The following is a 22,223-nucleotide window of genomic DNA, read 5'->3' as shown; positions in this document are numbered from 1 at the left end:
GATGTCTTCACAAACTCCAGTTAAATGGAGATCATCTTTAAGGCCTCTGTGTGTGAATATGGTACTGTACTGTTGTTTTGTATTAAGTCTACACTTTCAGAAGTCATGTGATTGGAGGCCTTGCCCGCCCTTTCCTCATGGACCCCCTCAAATCAAAACCCTCCAACTCCCAAAGCTGAGCACTAAAATGACGTTCACCGGCGCTGCGCTGCGCTCCCCTTATCTCCAGGAACAGCACGGAGCGCGTACCCACTGCGGACTTTTGCCCTCCGACTTTGGTAGGCAAAGATAAGCGGAACGGTGTAAGAGCAGCTCCAACATGTTTTCACCTAAGTCGCCAAAAAATGCCTCAAAGTTTGTCTTCAAGTCGCTGCCCGGCGCGGAGGAGCAGATATGTATGGTTGAGTGTAAACCGGACTGCACCTGTGTCGTCCACTCCGCCTGCAGCTGCGACAGGAGAGACTGCGCGCCCGAGGTGAAGGTAGGCCTATGCAGAGCTGCGGTCCATCTGCAGCTGATGGTCAACTGGATGTTAAAGTCTGACTCTAAAAGTTATATCAGGCCAGATAACTGAGGTTTGATTCAAAGACTTTACTCACTGATGAGTCTCATACAAAAGCTCAGAGCTGCAACCATTAGTTCATTACAGTGGTGTATGTGAGCACAAAGTCATAGTTAAGTATTTTCACCTGTATTCTCCAACAATTAATAGGAAAATATTATACTTTTTACTCAGTGTCATTCATCTGACAGCTTTCAACTCAAGTTATATTGAAAACTAAGATTTTACAAGTGGTGGAAGAAGTATTCAGACCCTTACTTAAGTAAGTGTACCACACTGAAATACTACAGTACATTACTAATGTAAGCAGGGCACAACATGGCCTCTGAATACAGAGGTCCAACAATGTCACTCTGGGAATTTCACCCAGAGAATACCCATAAGTACCTACAGTATGTATATAGAGAGAAGGAGCAGAGACATGGCTTTAACTCAAAATTATTTTGAAAACTTAGATTTTACAAGTGGTGGAGGAAGTATTCAGACCCTATACTTAAGTAAGCATACCACACTGTAAAATACTATGTTACTACTAGTTCTGTTAGTATGACCTGAGGCTTTGAGGGATCCTTGTTAAATCCCCTTTCTGTCAAAAACTTGGGTGTGATTTTAGACACTGATTCAAAGCAGACATTAAATAAACTGTGCTTGTCATATGAAATGTGCTATATAAATAAAAATGACTTGATGAGTAAATGTCCTGCACTGAAAATGTTAGTCAAGTAAAAGTATGTCAGTATAATCGGAAAACATATATAAAAGTATTAAAAATAAAAGTACTTAATCCAGGAAAATGTATTTATTAATTATCCTTCGTTGTGCTAATACACATCGAAGAGTGCATACAGAGACATGAAGGCAAATATAGATGCTACAGGTCATCATCTCCATTTATATTCACTTTCACATATATGTACATATGTACAAGTATGTACAAGAAAAACAACAATTCATCATATTTGAGAAGCAATAACCATAAACTACAGGGACATGGGTAAATGTACTTACTTACATTCCATGGCTGGATTCAACATTTAAGTTTATAAAATGTGATGCACTTTTGTAGATTATACATCATTATCTGTATCTGTTCAACCAACCAAATTATCTGTATCTGCATCTTTATATAGAATGGGCAAGCTTTAAGTTGGAAGTGGGTGGAGGCTAAATCAAAAGTAAATGGGGCCTGACCACAAGTTGTTATTTTAAGCCTGATATTGATATGCTTTGATCAGAGGTTGCTGCAGTTATTATTTTTTAGAAAGCTATTCACAGAACAACCTCAGAATTAAGTTTAGGATTGTATTTGATCACAGTTAATCACAAGTACAGATTATGACACATTTTACTTGTACAACAGTTGTACTCGTAAAAAGTACTCATCTTTATCCAAATATTCAGTTCAACCCTAGTGGATTACTAGGAAAAAAGTGCTGCAAGAATGCATCGGTAATAATAATAGAACATACTCACAAATGGATTACTGAGCAGGCCCAAAAGCTACAAGCACAAGGGCCCAAAATGTCCCTGACCCCTGACCCTCCCCTGCAAAATGTCAAATGTCAAATTAACACATTGCGACCGGGAAGATACTCAAAATGACCTCAAAGTGAGTCCAAGGAACTGCACAGAAATACAAAATAACTACAAAATGGGCAGAAGAACTACAAAGAGACATAAAAAACCCAAAAGAGACACAAAACTTCTACAGGGAGACAAACAAGCACAGGAGATATAAAACTACTACAAATAGATATAAAACAACCAAGAGACACAAAACTGCTACAAAGAGACAAAACAAGTGCAGGAGATAAAAAACTTCTACAAAGAGATATAAAACAAACACAAAGAGACAAAAAAAACACAACAGAGATATTAAACAACTGCAATGAGACAAAAACTAAGATAAATAGACACAAAAATACAACAGACAGACACATTAACTACAAAAATACATACAAGTACAACAGAGACATAAACAACCCCAAAGAGACACAGAACTACAACAGAGACATAAAACAACCCCAAAGAGACACAAAACTATTGCAGAGACACAAAACTACAACAGACATAGAACAACAGCAATGAGACACTCAACTACTACAAAGAGACACAATACTACAACAGAGACCTAAAACAACAGCAAAGAGACACAAAATTACTACAAAGAGACATAAAACTACCACAAAGAGACACAGAGCCACTGCAAAAAGACATAAAACAACCACAAAGAGACACAAAACTTCTACAAGGCGACACAAAACTGCTATTAGGAGACAAACAAGCACAGGAGATACAAAACTACTACAAAGAGATAAAAAAACGATAGCCAAGAGACACAAAACTGCTACAAAGAGACAAAACAAGTACAGGAGTTACAAAACTACTACAAATATACATATACAGTGGTGGAAAAAAGTTTTCGGACACCCTTAAAATTTTACACAATCTCAAATATTATCATGAAATATTTGTGGAAAATCTTTTTGTGTTTCAAAAGGTGTGGCTGCATTAGACAGATACAAACAAATACAAATTATATTTTTTTGTTTATTGTTTACAAGAAAAACTGACAAAACTAAATTCTTGACAGTTTCAATATGTCAGTTCTCAACATTGTCGGTATCAAAGTCAACAAATAACAGAGAATGTGTTCAAAACCGAACAAAAAAATAAATAAACCATCACATCATCAAATTAATATTTAGTAGTCCTGCCACTGGCACATAGTAGAGCTCTAATCCTGGCTGGCATGTTCCCCACGAGCCTTTCACACTGTTGAGGGGTAATCTTGTCCCATTCTTCTTGAATTACTACTTTTAATTCTTCTAAATTCTTTGGTTTATGCTTTGAAACAGACCTTTTGATAATCCACCACAGATTTTCAATGGGGCTCATGTCCGGGGATTGAGCTGGCCACTCTAAGACCTGGATACTGTGCTCCTGCAGCCAAGTTCTACTGGCCTTGGATGTGTGGCAAGGGGCATTATCTTGTTGAAACATCCAGTTCTTACCTCGACGGAAGAGTGCACGCAGAAGGGAGCATGTGGGTTTGAGAATGGTACAATACTTGGTAGAGTTCAATGTGCCATCACAGACAGTGAGATGACCAACACCAGCAGCACTCATGCATCCCCAAACCATGATACTGCCTCCACCATGCTTGACAGTAGGTACTGTACATGCTGGAGATAATGCTTCGCCTGGCCTTCTGCGTACCCTCACATTAGTAGGAGGAAGATAAAGCTGGAAACTGGACTCATCTGACCACAAAATCTTCTTCCAATTCCTGGCTGTCCAGTTCTTGTGTGCCTGGGCCCAACGACGCCGGGCTAACCTCTGTCTCTCATTGATCAGGGGCTTCTTGATAGCCTTGTAGGACCTTAAGCCATGATCTAAAAGTCGGCCACGTACAGTGCGGGTGGAACACTGGACACCAGTTTGGTTTGACCACTGCTGCTGAAGCTCCTCATTTCTTGCTGAAGAAACCCTTGGACGCCCAGATCTTGGTTTGTCTTCCAAGCTGTTGGTTCGTCTGTATTTCTGCAGAGTGTATCCAACTGCTGAAGGACTGCATCTGCACTTCCTGGCTATCTGGCGGCAGCTGTACCCTTCCTGGCTGAGAATCTTTATCTTCAGCCGTGTTTCCTGCGTTAGGTTCCTTGTTTTAGCCATTTTTGTGTCTGAAGAACTTTCAAATGTGCTGGCTTTATGTAGACACGAAGCTTGACAACAAAAATTGTGTCTTTTAATAAAAAGAACGACCTTCATCACTGGTACCAAAATGACCCAATACTCAAAATTTCTTATGTATTTTTATGGAACCAATCAATTTTAAGTTTTTAATGGCTTTTTTTAGGATTTATTTAGTATTTTGGCTGTGACTGTACTAAAAGAAATTGCACTTGAAGACCTAAGAGTGATTCTTAATGCAATATTTCACAAATGCATGGGGTGTCCGAAAACTTTTTTCCACCACTGTAAAACAACCACAAAGAGACAAAAAAAAACACTGCAATAAGATAAAAACTACAACAAAAAGACACAAAACTACCACAAAGAGACTCATAAAACAACCACAAAGAGATGCAAAACTACTACAAAGACATAAAACAACCACGAAGAGACACAAAATTACTACAAAGAGACACAAAACAACCACAAAGAAACTAAAACTACTACAAAGAGACATTAAAAAGCACAGAGACATAAAACAATTGCAGAGAAACAAAACAAAAATGGAGACATAAAACAGCAAAGAGACACACAACTTTATACAGAGACATAAAACAACCACAAAGAGACACAAAACTATTGGAGAGAGACAGGAAACAGCCATAAAGAGACACAAACTACTCCAAAGAGACACAAACAACCACAAAGAGACACAACACTACAACATAGACACAAAACAACAGCAAGGAGACACAAAACTACTTTAAAGAGACATAAAACAACCACAAAGAGACACAGGACCACTACAAAGAGACCTAAAACAACCACAGAGAGGCACCAGACTTGTACATGGGGACGCAAAACTGCTTTTAAGAGACAAACAACCACAAAGAGACACAACACTACAACAGGCATAAAACTACTACAAAGAGACATAAAACAACCACAAAGAGACACAAAACTATTGCAGAGAGACATACAATAACCATAAAGAGAAACAAAACTACTGCAAAGAGACACAAAACTACAACAGAGGCATAAAACAACAGCAAAGAGACACAAAACTACTATGAAGAGACATAAAACAACCTCAGAGAGACACAAAAATACAACAGATGGCATTTAAAGAAAAACATAACCAGTAATAAATAAGTTAGATACTGACATAGGTGCACAAACACTTAGATGCTGCGTAAATCTAAAGGAGTTACAAGGCCGCATATTATACGTGTCAGATCATTTGATTTCTGTTGCAGCCATTCTGCATCAGACAAACGTCTTATTGTCAGGAAGTGAATGCAGACAGTGATTATGCTCATGTATCATCTATAACATCCAGCTCATGTTGCTCTGCAGACTGAAAGCACTCATTGTATGATCTTTGGACAAAAGCCACATAAATGTAATGTAGTCATGCAAGTCATTGAATCTAGACGGGTTCAGAATGACACAATAAAAGTGTAATCAAACACACACTGATTGTCACTGCAGTTACATTAACACCTTTGTTTCAGTTATTCAGATGTTCTTTATAGCTTTAGTTTTAAAAGTTATGTTATCTAATAATAGGCTCCAGCCCCCCCCGCGACCCTCAAGAGGATGAAGCGGTTAGAAGATGAATGAATGAATGAATGAATGAATGAATGAATGTTATCTAATAAGCCTGTAATGTTTATTTACATTAAGACTTGTGTCATCTACCAAATAAGACAAGGAAATTGACAATAAACGGAAATAAAGACATGACTAAAACTTAAATTGGACCACCCCAGCTGTTTGGTGGCAGATTTATTAATAATTAAAAGGAGCTTTTCAAAACCACTTTTACCCATAATAACACTAAGGACACTAAAATATTGTGAAAACACATAAAATGCCTATTTTTTTGGGGTCCAAATTTTGACTTTTTGGTGTCATAATCGAAGCAAAACAGTTGTTAATGTTCTGAAAATTGTGAGTTTTCTGAAAAACTGAAATGACGGACTGAATAACTGACGGACATGCTTACAGTGAAACCTTTCTATTAGAATTAATGGAAAACCTCAGATTAAAGTCACTTTTCCTAATGCTGCATTCAAGTTCCTGCAATAAAACTGAAAATTACTGTGTTTCCTGACATTTTCTTCCACTGAGTAAATACCACAGATTGTAGATTTGTAATAAATGGTTTAAATGGCTTATCATCACTGATGAGCTCAGTGACAACAAGTAGATTGTTCCAGTGAATGGATTTGATTGGTGCAACAGCTATCCAATCATCAATAGCCTACCCGTTTTATCAATGATAACATCACACACCCAAGAACATTTTTATATGCAGCTGACAAAAGAAAAGTTCAGGCAGCGGGGTGTGACAGCAGGTTCTCATGATGAAGGTAGGCACAATACCATCATTATTAACTGCACATTAAGTTACACTAATGATAAAAAGTATTTTAAAAAACATACTGAAGTGATGTAATCTTTTCTAACTTAAATATGAAGTTTGGGAGCATGTTATGTCTTTCTATAAAAATGACCTCGATGTCTGATGTTCCTACTATTATTTTAAATGCTATTACTGCATATGTCCAAACTACAACCCTGATTCCAAAAAAGTTTTGATGTTTTGAAAAAGTTTTCTGAATCTGATGGCTGCAACCAGTTCCAAAAAAAGTTGAGACAGGGTCTTGTTAACTGCTGTGTTACAGCACCTTTTCCTTCAACAGCACTCATAAGTGTTTGAAGGTTTTTTTATTTTTTATTTCAACAACATTTTTATTGATTTTGATAACAATAAACATGGACATACACACGGCCGTTATATGTATGTATATATATATATATATATATATATATGTATCCACAAACACACAAAAGAGAGGAACACCAAAACAAAATCTCTGTGTAACCGAGTATTTAAATCACGTGTAATCCAACCCCACCCCCACTCGCAAAGTATGAATTTAAAGATAAATAAAATAAGATAAAAATCGAAAAAGTTGAGACAGAAAATAAATAAATAAACATAAGAGGGAAAAGAAAATCATAAATTACAGATTGAGGATCATGCTAGTGCAGTACAACACACTTCAGTTTAAGTACATGGTATATTAATGTACAAATTTTGACAACAATTAACAAGAAAAAAAAAATTGACAGATATGGACATTGCAAAGGCTCACTCATAGCATATCCCCAGGTACTTCCAACATACAGTACAGGCCAAAAGTTTGGACACACCTTCTCATTCAATGCGTTTTCTTTATTTTCATGACTATTTACATTGTAGATTCTCACTGAAGGCATCAAAACTATGAATGAACACATGTGGAGTTATGTACTTAACAAAAAAAAGTGAAATAACTGAAAACATGTTTTATATTCTAGTTTCTTCAAAATAGCCACCCTTTGCTCTGATTACTGCTTTGCACACTCTTGGCATTCTCTCGATGAGCTTCAAGAGGTAGTCACCTGAAATGGTTTCCACTTCACAGGTGTGCCTTATCAGGGTTAATTCGTGGAATTTCTTGCTTTATCAATGGGGTTGGGACCATCAGTTGTGTTGTGCAGAAGTCAGGTTAATACACAGCCGACAGCCCTATTGGACAACTGTTAAAATTCATATTATGGCAAGAACCAATCAGCTAACTAAAGAAAAACAAGTGGCCATCATTACTTTAAGAAATGAAGGTCAGTCAGTCCGGAAAATTGCAAAAACTTTAAATGTGTCCCCAAGTGGAGTCGCAAAAACCATCAAGCACTACAACGAAACTGGCACACATGAGGACCGACCCAGGAAAGGAAGACCGAGAGTCACCTCTGCTTCTGAAGATAAGTTCATCCGAGTCACCAGCCTCAGAAATCGCAAGTTAACAGCAGCTCAGATCAGAGACCAGATGAATGCCACTAAGGAGAGGCAAACAGAAGAGATTTGTTTGGGCCAAGAAACACAAGGAATGGACATTAGACCAGTGGAAATCTGTGCTTTGGTCTGATGAGTCCAAATTTGAGATCTTTGGTTCCAACCGCCGTGCCTTTGTGAGACGCAGAAAAGGTGAACGGATGGATTCCACATGCCTGGTTCCCACTGTGAAGCATGGAGGAGGAGGTGTGATGGTGTGGGGGTGTTTTGCTGGTGACACTGTTGGGGATTTATTCAAAATTGAAGGCACACTGAACCAGCATGGCTACCACAGCATCCTGCAGCGACATGCCATCCCATCCGGTTTGCGTTTAGTTGGACGATCATTTATTTTTCAACAGGACAATGACCCCAAACACACCTCCAGGCTGTGTAAGGGCTATTTGACCAAGAAGGAGAGTGATGGAGTGCTGCGGCAGATGACCTGGCCTCCACAGTCACCGGACCTGAACCCAAACGAGATGGTTTGGGGTGAGCTGGACCGCAGAGTGAAGGCAAAGGGGCCAACAAGTGCTAAACACCTCTGGGAACTCCTTCAAGACTGTTGGAAAACCATTTCAGGTGACTACCTCTTGAAGCTCTTCGAGAGAATGCCAAGAGTGTGCAAAGCAGTAATCAGAGCAAAGGGTGGCTATTATTAAGAAACTAGAATATAAAACATGTTTTCAGTTATTTCACCTTTTTTTGTTAAGTACATAACTCCACATGTGTTCATTCATAGTTTTGATGCCTTCAGTGAGAATCTACAATGTAAATAGTCATGAAAATAAAGAAAACACATTGAATGAGAAGGTGTGTCCAAACTTTTGGCCTGTACTGTATGTATTAAGGCTGTCCTTTCTAGTTAACACATGAAGGGACCCCAGATGTTGTGAAAGAGTGATTGATTACCCAAGAAGTTCAGAAATCCATTTACCCATACTCGGCTTACCGACTTTCTTTGATGAGAGAGCAATAACTCTTTCAGCCAATAACAGGCCCATTTCTAAATAAAATGTCTTTCTTTTTCTAATGTTGTGATTGGCTGGATACAAACCTTACATAAAAAGCTTTTTGCTGAAGTTTTATAAGTGAAATTCTTTCTCAAGATTCATAAGCAGGACTGTCTGTGTAGAACAATGGGCCAAAATCCCATCTGAACAATGTGAGAGATCAGTTTCTTCATACAGGAATGGTCTTTTCATACCTAAATTATGACAACTCCAGTCAGGATTTTTTTCTCAAGTGTTTTTATTTCACTTTAGGCATGAACAACTGACACACACTGACACAAATTTTTCAAGCAGTTCTTCACATGTCCACTCAGGCAGACAGCATGCGTTTGCATTATTAACTGAAGATATATGAATTTCACAAACAAATGAATAAAATGATGAAATAAAATAATGTAAAACACATATTTGTGATGCAGTTAAACTAATGATTTCATATATTGTAACATATTCAAATACAGTTTAATACCTTGCTCTTGACTGTTGACTTGACTACAGTGAGCATTTGCTAATCCTTTTTCCGGCAGCTCTTCACTCTTCAGCCCCATAAACACAACCCCCCAAAATTACAGGGTGCTTCTATCCTCAAATGAAAATTAAACAAAATCCACCCCTGTTGAACTGTATATTTTGTCAATGTATATTTTCTATAGAAATAACAGAAAATATTGTCAGTGACTCTAAAAACACTCTCAGCATATTTTAGTTTCACTGACTTGTACTACACCATGCCTTCATTTATTCTTTTGTAAAGGCCTCAAACTGGTTGTCTTTGGTTTTCCATGCATTTTTGCTTTTCCTATGTCTTTGTGGCACATCCTCAGCTCTCTCCACATCCTCAGCAAGCAGAGCATCCTCAGCTCCACTGTTATTACTGCTAGCATTTGCTAACACCTCTTCTTCTGGCAGCCATTCATCATCACTTCTACTAGCATCATCTTCGCTTGAGTCAGATGCTAGTTGCACCACCATCCTGCCTATCTATCACGCACTGCACTTGAGCACTAATTGTCACATACATAATGTTGCTAATAATGCAAAAATATTGTTGCAGGTTACCTTGCACGTCGTATGTGGATGTGGAAAGTTCGGAGTGAGAATGTGTTGATGATGCATGTATAATTTAGACAAATGATAAATCGTAATTTACTCCCAACAAATAATCAATATTTGGACATTTTTACATCCATATTACTCATTAGTACATTACTTAATGTCAAACATTTTTCTACCTGTAAGAGTCTCCCACTATAGAAGGATCAGCAAGATATTCCTGAGCTGCTTGACATTCCTGACTCTCTGTCGGCCATCTTGGATTTGAGAGAATTTTGTTACAAATACACTTAGAAGGACTGGCCAATGGGTGGCACTGTGGCAGTGTATCAGATGACACAGTAGCGTCCACTGTGGTAGCTAATGCGCAACTATATCAACAAAACCCATGCATTTGCTAGAAAATGGCTTTTTATTAGCTGTCCACTGTTGTGACCACTAAATTTCAGTTAGTGTGTTCAACACTTTTTTCCTGTTTTTTTCCACTTCATTGCACATAATTCTTATGGCTTGAAATGTTAAGATTTATTTGTCTGTGTAGTTTTAGTGAGTTAAAACTAATGTCTGGTCGCAATTTCATGTGAATAGCTGCAATGGAAATATGTGCAATGACAAAAATTGACATCTTGAATATTTATCAAATCAAATCATTTTTAATTTTATGCAGAGTCCCACCTTTTTTGGAATCGGTTGTTGCACTATAGAGCGTGGACCTGTCTGTCCCTAATTGTCTTTGGGACCTCCTGTGTCCCCCTTTAGTGCCCCTGGCCGACTCTGAACACAGGGTTAGGCCTCAGAGGCCTGGAGCTCTATAGGAGTTCATTTGAGTCCCAACCACACAAGATAAACAAACCATTTAATCCAGTGGGGTCACTGGGACACAGTTTACAGTGGGAAGTGATAAGTACACTGTGATGTCATTAAGATATCACTGTCCATTGCTGCAGAGACACTAAAGATGTATAGTGGAGTTTGGTGTTTCTGGGAAATGTTTGTTTTGATCCACTTTCTGTGTTGGATTAATTGAACTTTAAACTGTTGAACAGCACTCATCAATACAAACGTCAACCTATCAGTGTTTGCCTTAGTCACTGTAATGCAAAGGGGAGCACATGGGGACAGAGCTGTAGTCACTAGCCTATGGTGTGTCTCATGTTTTGAGATTGAATATTATGATGATTTGTCATTACTAGTTTCAGTTTTTGTAGCCTAATGGATAACGCACCGGCCTTTCTAACTTGGGAATGTGGGTTTCAGTCTCATCTGGGTTGCAGAGGAGGTGTACAACACTTTGCAGAGGTTCATGGATTGATGCCAGTCTCTTAGAACTGTATAACTGTATATGTAGTGGAAGTAAATTGCTACCAACCTCTTCTAGATTTTATTGTATTTTTTTGAAATCCCAACTCCCTGTGTAGTGAAGCATTAACTAAAAGGAAAATGTCACCCCCAAAAGACCATCTGTATGTCAGTTACTCACCCTGTGTTATGTTGAATTTGTGTCGTAAACTTTGTTTTTTTTCTCAAGCCTCCAAGGTGAATGAAGAATCCAAAAACTGAGAATATTCTTGATCAATTGAAGTCATAGGGGTCCATGTTTAATAGCAAAACTATCTAAACATCAGTTTACAAACCCTCACACAACTCATGCGGTATAATCCAAGTCTCACATATCCAGTCGTATGCTCAGTACTTCCCAAACACATGCATTTTTTTACGTATCTTTAAAATGTGGGTTATTAGGTCTTTAGAGTTGTTTTTCCAGCAGGCATAGGGGCATGAAAAGTGTTTGTTTTCTACCAAGACATTGCTGCTTTTCCAACTGAGATTGTGCTCCCACAACTGTGTGTTTTAAGGCAAAACATGATCTTATCCTGAACATAATCAAGTGGTTTTTGTCCCTAAACATAACCATGTTTACCACAAAGTTGCTGAAATGTAAAGTTTCTAAGTATTTGCTATATTATTACATGTAAATGTTGCATGTCTAGTAATGTACAATGCCAACATTTTTTCTGGCAATTGGGTTGAGATTTCCCTGTCAGCCCATGGCGGCGAGAGAAATGGTAATGGAGGCTGCAATGTGGAGGTGAGGGCTGAAACCAAATATGAAAGCCATCCTCTTCATACCAATTATATGTGTGAAAGGATAGGATGGTTTCTGCCCCTTGTGAAAGCTTATTGGTGATGTAATGCATAGAGGGCAGCAGGCTGCACAGAGGACATATTGATTTGGCTTTTTAAAGGAGAGTGGGCCCCAGCACTTTTTCCTCCATTAAAGCACACAGGAGAGGAGGCCTGGCAGCATTCACAGCTATAGGGGAGAAACACTGAAAGAGTTCACTTTTGGTGTGGGCATGCAAACGGCAGAGACAGGCTATAGTAGTAGTCCCACTGGCCTAAAGGATAACACACTGGCTTTCTAAACCAGGGATTACAGGTTTGCGTCCTGTGTGGATTGAAACCATTCTCTGCTCAGCAAATCAATTTGTTGAAAGATGCTATTATAACATGCATAGAGGGTTTTACTATATTACAAACGACATGCTTCACTGTTTGGAGTGCAGCACTTCACATGGGATTGACTTCTTGTTTCAGTTCTGTGAGGTGCCAGTGGCGACTGACTTTAAGCAGAGTCACGTTGGGAGGCTTATGTGAAGGGCCAGTCATGTGGTTTTTTGGCCCCAAACTGCCAATATCCTGGACTTTTTTCTGCTGAGGTCAAAGGGATAGCCCTATATTAGATGATAACCTATTATGGGAGTGAATGTGTCAAGTGGTATTTAAACTATTTACACTGAAATTACCACTTAATCCAGCCCCCTCCTTCCTCAGTTAAAACTGTGGTGATCTTCAGTATGTAACATACTTAGATACTTAAACCAGTTTAGCCAGTATGGATGAAAAGTGACTTTGCTATGTTGATTCACAGGGAGAATAAACTCTTGGTATACCAAACTTTTGTTTTATCCATTTATATGATAACATCTGAAGCTCATAGGCTCTGTTTACACCAAATTTCAACATGGGGTGGATCATAAGTGGACAGCTCTCAGTGCATAAGTGAATGCGTCCTCACTATATCGAGATTCAGAGGTGATTTGTACCCCATATGGCCACATTCTTTCAGCAGTGTCTATGCTACTCAGCTGACATCTTGCTTATGCTAGTCAAACTTTCTGTTGCTGCCAATACACAGGTTAGACACAGCTCTGAAGGACTGTCCCCAGAGCTGCTCTCTTCCTGATGAGCAGTCAGTTCAACACCTGCCTTGTTAGCGTAGGCTAACACAGCAGCAGCTGTGAAATGGTCCCAAAAATCTCACAGACACCAAAACAGCTCAACTTGTTCATAACCATAACATTAGCCATGTGATGCAAACACTTAGCCCAGTCACTGTGTGTGTATGAGGGGACTCTAACCAGCTGTCCCTGGCACGAAGCTCATACTCCTGCCTGGTATATGCTTGATGCATTTGCAATGGTCATGAGCATAGACGACACGTTGCCACTTCCTCTCACAGTACAGAAATAAAGCCAAAATGTTTTGGATACACCTGTTGCCATCAAATGACTTCATTTGGAGCCAGAGTATGCACAGGAGCAGTCTGTGTGGTATCAAGTTCTCGCACATTCACCCGTCCAACCAATGGCGAGCAGCACCACTGATCACCAGAATTCTTACTGGTCCACACAGCTATCAGTCATGACGTCAAACCTCCTTCTGATAGCATCAAATAACTAATTAAAACCAAACTTATCAGAAAAAAATTAACACCTGAACACACATCAGTGTGATAAGAACTACCTAAAACATGACAAACCATCTTTGGGAAAAATTTCTATCATGTGTACTTTGAGTTTTTATATTGGTCCATGTCCCTTCTGCTAACATGGAGGGGGCAGGGTTTATGACCTAATCTGCAGCCAGCCACCAGGGGGCTTTTTGTCTTTTTGACTTCACTTTTGGGGAGCTGTCATGTTGCCCCATCTTTTTTATACACTCTGTGGTCATGAGAGTCCCCACAGCCAAAGTGACATCACACTATCAGACATGGACACGGACACAGACAGGTGGAAAACCATGCTGTAGACCTGAGTTTTCGATACACTGCCCCCCTACAGTTTGGGAGAATATTGGTTTGCTGTGAGGAGAAACCGTACAGAGTATCAAAGATCCAAATGCTTTCCTATCATTGTGGGATCATCCATGCTGGGCATAACTGAACGTTCCTGCAGCAGTCGTCTCCTAGGACAGAGGAGGAGCAGGGCTGGCGGTATGTGCTTGTCTCATAATAAACTGGGAGAGAGAGGCCGGGACAAGGAGGGGCTAAGCAAATTGATGCACTGCACCCAGCTCTACAATAAAATTAAGATTTACTCATTTTGAATACTAATGACTGTAAATGTGTGTATAACATGACACACACCTCATGCCACTTAAAACAACAACACATTTTGCCTTTGCAAACAGAAATTATTCACTTGTTTATTTGCATATACAGCAGGGAAGTGATCACAGGTGGTCACTAGAGACATGTGGAGACGCATGTTAATGCCAGGTGTAAACAGGCTCATAGCGGTGTTCTTAATTTGTCTTATAATCTGGTTTTGGTTTTGAAAAATGACTTAACAGTTGTGTTTTGGTTATACTATTTGATCATTTCTAGACATCTCATTTGTAAGTGGACATTGCAAAACAGTGCAAGTATAGATGGGGAAACAGCAGGTGTATCAGCAGACATATATGTGATACCAAGAGGGGCTTGTCGAGTAGTCAAATGATGGTTGGCTTAAATCATTTCCACCTGTATGTCTTTACCTGAGGATAAAAGGAGAAAAAGAAAGCATGGTTGGCATGCTTACTTTGATGAAACAGGAAATGAAAAGTGTTTGAGGTCTGTGGTCCTGAGCAAATGCAGCCAATAGAAAACATGCTGGCGCCCTGCTAGCTGCACAATAAATTTCTTGTGGAGCTAGCAGGAAGTCACTACCATTATACTATTTTGAGATACAACAGGGCACATATGAGTCACAATTTTTTTATACAGTCCTGAAGATTATAAGAGTAAAAATGTTGAATTTTCTGTCATCTTCCCAGGAGAATGGCCCTGACATCGAGAAACAAGGCTTTGACAACTTGGCTTACGAGTATGGGAGTCAGAGTGAGCTCTACCCTCCCCCCAAAACTGCCTCAAGAACAACTTTTAAACTCCTGGGACTCACCTCCGAGCACCAGGCCAAAGCCATCGAGAGCAGAATCTGCAGTCTGAATGGAGTTCTTGCTGTCAACTTGTCTTTTCCCAGCAGCATGGCCAAAGTGGACTATCATACCTCAGTTATCACAGCCAAAGAGATTGCCCTGGAGCTCCAGAGAGTGGGATTCAATGTAGAGTCGGCGGTGCAGATCAGGGTGGATGGTATGCACTGCCAGTCCTGTGTGCAGTCCATTGAGGGGCACATTGGTCCTCTACCTGGGGTTTCACATATTCAGGTGTCCCTTCAAGATGCTGTAGCACTTATTATATATAAACCTCTTGTAGTAACACAACAGGAGCTGAGAGACAGCATAGAGGACATGGGTTTTGGTGCTACTTTATTAACCGGTGATCCATCTGAATGTGATATAAGCTACTGGCAGAGGGACATATTGAGCTTCACTGTGACCGTTTGGATTGTAGGGATGACTTGCAACTCTTGTGCGCAGTCCATAGAAGGGAGGATCTCTCAGATGACTGGAGTGCAGTCCATAGTAGTGTCACTGAAGGAGGAAAAGGGAATAATAACCTTTGACCCCAGTCTGACGGAGCAGGAGCAGGTCAGGGCAGCTATCGAGGACATGGGCTTTGACGCATCACTTGAAGGTAGGCAGAGATTTTTGCTTATTATAAAGTATTTTTGATTAATTTAAAGTCTGTGAAAACTGAATAATTTAAGACAGGGACAAACACATAATTTTTTACATATTGGACCAGTAATGTAAGTATTTATATACAGTAATTTTAGCATATTTCCACATCTAACTAGGTGAATTAAGGGTGAAAACAAACGGAAGCTGGTGATTGTTGTAACATTGGAAAGATGAACCAAGATGACTTTGTGATTGATGATTTTGTGACTTTTGAATAAATAGTGTTTCATATTAATAAAATGGAGTCTTGCGGGTTTGGCGATTGCGATTTCACGTCTGTTTCTGGTTTAATAAAAAGGATCTTACTCTTTAAAAAAAAAGACCGATTTCTGTAGGGATCCTTTACATAATGTTGTCAGACACTTAGTAATAACATTCTGAGCCTGTCAGCGGTAAAAACAAACACTTTTAGTGGATGTAAATTGACAGTGCAAACATGCTCAAGGTGGTTAAATTGCAACCTGTTTTACAGCTGCCAGCTGCACTGGTCTTGCTCAGTAATGGATCAATTTCAAAAATTGTTGTTCCCATCAGTCACTTGGACAAAAACACATGAGTAAATAAGGAACAGGTTGGAAAAATACTGAAGTTTCCCTTTGAAAATGAAGCCACAGCCATGAGAGTTATCTTAGTTTCAGGATGGAACGGTATTGCAATAAATGGAAAGAGGAGTGCAGACACATTTGTTAGTAAGGTAAGAAGATTGCAGTATGTAATAAAGAGGACATCAAGTGTAAGGAAAATACAAGTAAACACAAATAGTTTGTGAATTTGTGACCCTTTTATCATCCAGTCATAATAAAACCCATATCCCCAAGTTATACCTTAGCTCCCCAGCTCATTTATCTTTCCTAAAAGGAGCACTGAAGTGTTCTTTTTTGCTTAAAGAAGAAAAGCATCTATTGTTAGATGCCCTCGAATGACTTGTGTTGTTGTCATTCAAGCTACATATTTCATTCCACCCATGAAGTCTTTTGCATAATACAGTGAGATGCATTCAGGAGAACCTTGTCATATATAATCTCAAAGAACTTAACCTAACCTAACCTACCTAGTATCTGTACAAAGACAACCAGTGGGAGCACCTGTACGTTAGGAGCAAACAGACTCTGATTAAATTCTTTTCAGTACACCTCACGTTCACCTCAACTCAGTTGCCACCAGTTACCATGGAAACCAGACAAGTTGCTCTCCAGTTCAGTGTTGAGGGCTCTTACGCCGGCTGGACCTTTCTTGTTGGACTTAATGATGAAAACAGCTTGCCAAGACGTGGAATTAACTTGGGCTGATTATGAGCAGATTCTTTCATTTGTAGCTGTCAAGGTCAGGCTTTATTTTTGGTAGCTGGGTTGTTTTTGACTTTAAAGCAGCTTTTTGTGCCACTGCTGGCTTGTACTACTTTGTACTTAAAAATTTAGTTGAATAAATAAAAGGAATGAAGCAGGGCAAAAGAATGTGCACTCAATTAAGGTCAACAAGTCTACAACCATGCTCGCAGCTCTGTCAGGCTGTACTTTGCTTTTTGCATAGTGCTTTGAGGTAGAAGTAAAAGTACTCAGTCTGCATTCTCTTTGGTGAAACTGCTAAACACTCATAGACATGTGAAACTTGATAAGGGCCCAAACTGCACACTGACTAATCTAAGAGGTCACAGGCAAACAGGGTTGGGTTTGATCTTGACAATACATTGTACTTTATAAATTGTTTATATATTTTTTAATGTAACATTTGACTCTGGAAGGTGACTACAACTTTTGAATAATTGTAGTGGAGTATAACGCACAGTATCCTCCCATTACTTAAAGGAAAACTTCACACCCAATATGAACGTTTGTGTACTCACCTTGTGTTATGTTGAAATCTTGAAGTAAACATTTTTTTCTCACATGCTTCCACTATGAATGAAGAATCCAAAAACATAGAAAATTCTTGATGAATTGGAGTAATAGGGGTCCATGTTTTTTTGACAACAGCAAAACTGTATCAAAACATCTGTTTACTGACTCTCACACAACCCGTGCGGTATAATCAAAGTCTCATTTTTCCAGTCATATGCTCAGTACTTCCCAAACAGACAGACACTTATCTATGCTCTCTTCAAAGCCAGATTGACAAAAACACCAGTTTTACCCCACTGAACTCAGAAGCTGCTGGTCTACTACTGCCTCGATCAGTTAGTTTGTTTGTGTTATTGTGTGACTTTGGGGTTTTCATTCATTCATTCATTCATCTTCTAACCGCTTCATCCTCTTGAGGGTCGCGGGGGGGCTGGAGCCTATCCCAGCTGACATCGGGCGAGAGGCAGGGTACACCCTGGACAGGTCACCAGACTATCGCAGGGCTGACACATAGAGACAAACAACCATTCACGCTCACATTCACACCTACGGACAATTTAGAGTTATCAATTAACATAGTCCCCAGTCTGCATGTCTTTGGACTGTGGGAGGAAGCCGGAGTGCCCGGAGAGAACCCATGCTGACACGGGGAGAACATGCAAACTCCGCACAGAAGGGCTCCCATGTCCGGGATCGAACCGGCAACCCTCTTGCTGTGAGGCGAGAGTGCTAACCACCACACCACCGTGCTGCCCCGACTTTGGGGTTTTTAAAGAGTTAATCTGGATTCACCAAAGTCACACAATAACACAAACAAAGCAACTGATAAAGGTAGCGGTGGATCAGCAGCTCCTGTGTTCAGTGACGTAAAATTACAGTTTTTGTCAGTGGGGTCTGGCTTTGAGGGCAGCACTGATATGTTTAACTTTTCACATCAGAAAGGGCTGTCTGTTTGGGAAGTACTGAAACCTGGTCTCACTCCCAACTTGTCAAATGACGATGCCTGTAGTCAATGGCCATTAGAGCAAATGAGTCACCCCTTAGAGGCAGTATGAGACGCACCAGGCAGGGGCATTTTTTGACATTCGGTGGAACTATTATAGTATAAAGAGTGAGACAATCCACATCAGCCAGGCAGGTGCAGAGGTGGATGAGCCGCCTGTTAATGACACTGTTGGCAAAGCAGTAATGATTGTGCTAAGTGGCTAATGGGCATGTAGCTACTTCCACGTTTCAGATGATACGTCATGTTTGTAGTCGACAAATGAGAGTTCACATATCACCTTGGGTTCATCCTTCACCTTCTCAAAATGATCCCACACTTTGGATTTCCTGCCCGACATGTTATCAACTATCGTGTGTAATAACCACAGGTACCAGCCCTGTAAATTAGGGGCCATAGACATGCCATGTTTTTAACCGCCTGGAAAATGTGAGGTCGGGCGCTGTGCACTACTCTTGTGCCTCTTCTGTGCCAACTTTCAAGAGTGCGGCGGCAGGTTGCATCTGAGGCTGCTAAGCAACCTTAACAAGCATCATAAAGCCTATCTACCTGAAACCCTGAGTGCAGAGCTGATCTTCTTCCAGGCGCTGTTTATAAGTGTGTAGGCCCATTGTCTGTGGGGCAGATGTAAAGCTGTAGCCTTGCACTACCATGTAGTCCTGCACTAACATGATCAACTTTTTTCGTGTTTATCAGACTGAACTTTTACAGAGGAAGGGAAAGATATCTGTCGGCTGAGATTGGTTTGTAATGTGACTCCTGTCTGACTACTTTCAAATTAAATTCCCACATGGTCCAGTCATATAGGTTTTGATTTATTTTGACAAGGTGCAGCTCCTAATAGAGTTTCACGATTTTGTTTTCTCTTTTCTGCGACTAAGCGACCAATGAAATCTTGCCAACTAATGAACTTTCTGGTTGGTTGACTAACATTTGGTCCACTATTAGAGGACTATTAGAGCAGCCCTACTGGAGGGGTACCTAGAGTGTCATAGTTGGACATGTAGGGCCACTTACCAAGCGTCAGTGTTTGATAAGTTGGGAGTGAGAATGTATTGAGTAGTGAGCGTACACCTGGATAAATGAGATGTGGATTGTGTTGGAGTTGTGTGAGAGTTTGTAAACAGATGTTTTAATATAATTTTGCCCTGTGATGACAATTCATCAAGAATTTTGTCAATTTTTGGATTCGTCATTCACCATTGAGGCATGCCAGAAAAACAATATTTTCTTCATGATTTCAGTATAGCACAGGGTGAGTAATTTATATACAAATAATCATTTTGGTGGGTAAAGTATTCCTTTAAATACAGTACTTGTGTTATTGTTACTTTTCACCACTGAAACAGGTTAGCAACTGCAGCATATATCCTGCAGTTTGTTATTATATTTAAGGATACTGATGCACTAAGCTGTACATCTAAGTATCGTACTGCCACTGACTTTGTTCCTCCTCCTCTACAGAACCTGCATCAAAGACCCTCCAGGGTCATGTTAAGTCCAGGCCTGTTAACTCTGGACTTTCTGACCTTTCTGACTTGCAATTTCCCAATAAGTCGGGAGTCAGCAATGGCACTGGATCACAGGCAACCTCGGCCAGTGAGATTAAAGTACAGAAATGCTTCATTTGCGTAATGGGAATGACCTGTGCCTCCTGTGTGGCCAACATTGAGAGGAACCTGCTCAAACACAAGGGTGAATCAAGCTCAGGTGTTGTATAATATTTGTTTTAGTTTAGAAATGTAATGACAGTATTTTACTGTGACTTATAGGAATCATCACCGTGTTGGTGTCACTGATGGCTGGGAAGGCAGAGGTGAAATATGATTCAGAGGTCATAAATGCTGCTGCTGTAACTCAGCTGATAGAAGACTTAGGATTTGGTGCCAAGCTGATAGAGGAAAATGCGGTAACACATGGGAAACTGGACCTCACTGTGAGTCAACTGTGAGGAATATAATAGATTTACAATAGATGATACACATTTTCATCCCAAAACACCACAAAAAAGTCATGTCTTTCCACCATTTCTCCCTGGTAGATAACAGGCATGACATGCGCATCATGTGTCCACAACATTGAATCCAAGCTCACCTCAACCAAAGGGATCCAAGGGGCCTCTGTCGCCCTGGCAACCAAAAAAGCCCAAATCCAGTTTGACCCAGAAGTGCTCGGACCTCGAGATATTATCAAGATCATTCAGGTTATAATCTCCTATACTTCAGATTGTATTTTAAACCTCCTCTCCTGCTGACATTACACTGCATCTTAGTTTCTATTTCTCATTCCAGAGCCTTGGTTTCGAGGCCAGTCTGGTGAAGGAACGCTTCAAAAACAACCTCGATCACATGGAAGAAATTCGACAGCAAGTATCTGGTTTAAAATTGTTCTAATCAGAATGAGTGCACTCTTGTTGTTTCATTTTTAAGAAACACTGGCCTTCATGCATCACAAATACCTATTAATTTTCATCATAACACAAACACAGTTACCTTTGATGATAAGGGCAGATTAGATTAAAAAAAACTGCCCAGCACATGGCAGCAACAACCTGTAACTACCATTACTGTACTGCTATTACTTTAGATTTGATGCACTAAATGATTGTGTATCACCCCAGATGGGATTCAAACCCACAATCCCTGTCTTAGGAGGCCCCTGCCTTATCCATTACATATGGGGCTTTACAAACATGAACGTGTCCTCATCGTATCATAGAAATCACTATTATCATGTTATCTTGGTGGTGTAATGTTACTTTGCTAGACCTTTCTGATCTGTGGAGGACAAAACATGACTTAAGTATCAATGAATAAAAGTAAAAACAAATAGAGAAATAAATAAATAAATGGATAAGTAAATACAGGAATAGATGAATTAATCAATAAATATATGAATAAATACAGGAATAAACAAATCAATATATAAAAAGAAATATGATGGAATAAATAAATGCACAAATAAATACATGTAATATACTTTAAAAATATAAATGAATGTATAAATAAATACAGGAATAAATGAAGATGTAAATAAAGAAAATAAATTCTGAAATAAATATACAGATACATGCATACATAAAAGAATAAGTGAATAAATAAAAATCTTGATAATCAAATAGGACATATATGAATAAATAAATTAATAACTTAAATTCATTTCTATATTTTGTTGTAAAATTCAACAGCAGCAATGACACTAAGTGTGTTTCAATCCACTTCTTTTTATGCGCAATATCACCATGTGCTTAAAGAAAACCTAAGAGGAAACACCAAAAATTAAAAAC

The 22,223-nt window shown here is 39.5% G+C and overlaps 2 protein-coding genes across 4 annotated transcripts in view; one reads left to right on the top strand and one right to left on the bottom strand.

The window, feature by feature from the left end:
• LOC125885000 (uncharacterized) overlaps positions 1-22,223 on the bottom strand; it is a 385,446-nt gene that overhangs the window by 67,791 nt on the left and 295,432 nt on the right. The window lies entirely within an intron of this gene.
• The window catches only part of atp7b (ATPase copper transporting beta), a 50,894-nt gene continuing 28,691 nt past the window's right edge, over positions 21-22,223 (top strand). For 2 of the 3 annotated variants that reach the window (XM_049570288.1, XM_049570287.1), the window contains exons 1-6: positions 22-481; positions 15,287-16,049; positions 20,402-20,632; positions 20,710-20,873; positions 20,979-21,140; positions 21,229-21,302. In XM_049570288.1, coding sequence (XP_049426245.1) covers positions 320-481; positions 15,287-16,049; positions 20,402-20,632; positions 20,710-20,873; positions 20,979-21,140; positions 21,229-21,302 — 1,556 coding nt within the window. In that variant the 5' untranslated portion in view covers positions 22-319. Of the gene's footprint in view, positions 482-15,286; positions 16,050-20,401; positions 20,633-20,709; positions 20,874-20,978; positions 21,141-21,228; positions 21,303-22,223 lie in introns of all 3 variants that reach the window. The other variant, XM_049570289.1, reaches the window with a different exon arrangement.

This window comes from Epinephelus fuscoguttatus, linkage group LG24, assembly GCF_011397635.1.
Source record: "Epinephelus fuscoguttatus linkage group LG24, E.fuscoguttatus.final_Chr_v1".
Taxonomy (NCBI): domain Eukaryota; kingdom Metazoa; phylum Chordata; class Actinopteri; order Perciformes; family Serranidae; genus Epinephelus; species Epinephelus fuscoguttatus.
The sequence above is the reverse complement of the archived record's forward strand: the minus strand, read 5'-3'. Positions and strand labels throughout refer to the sequence as shown.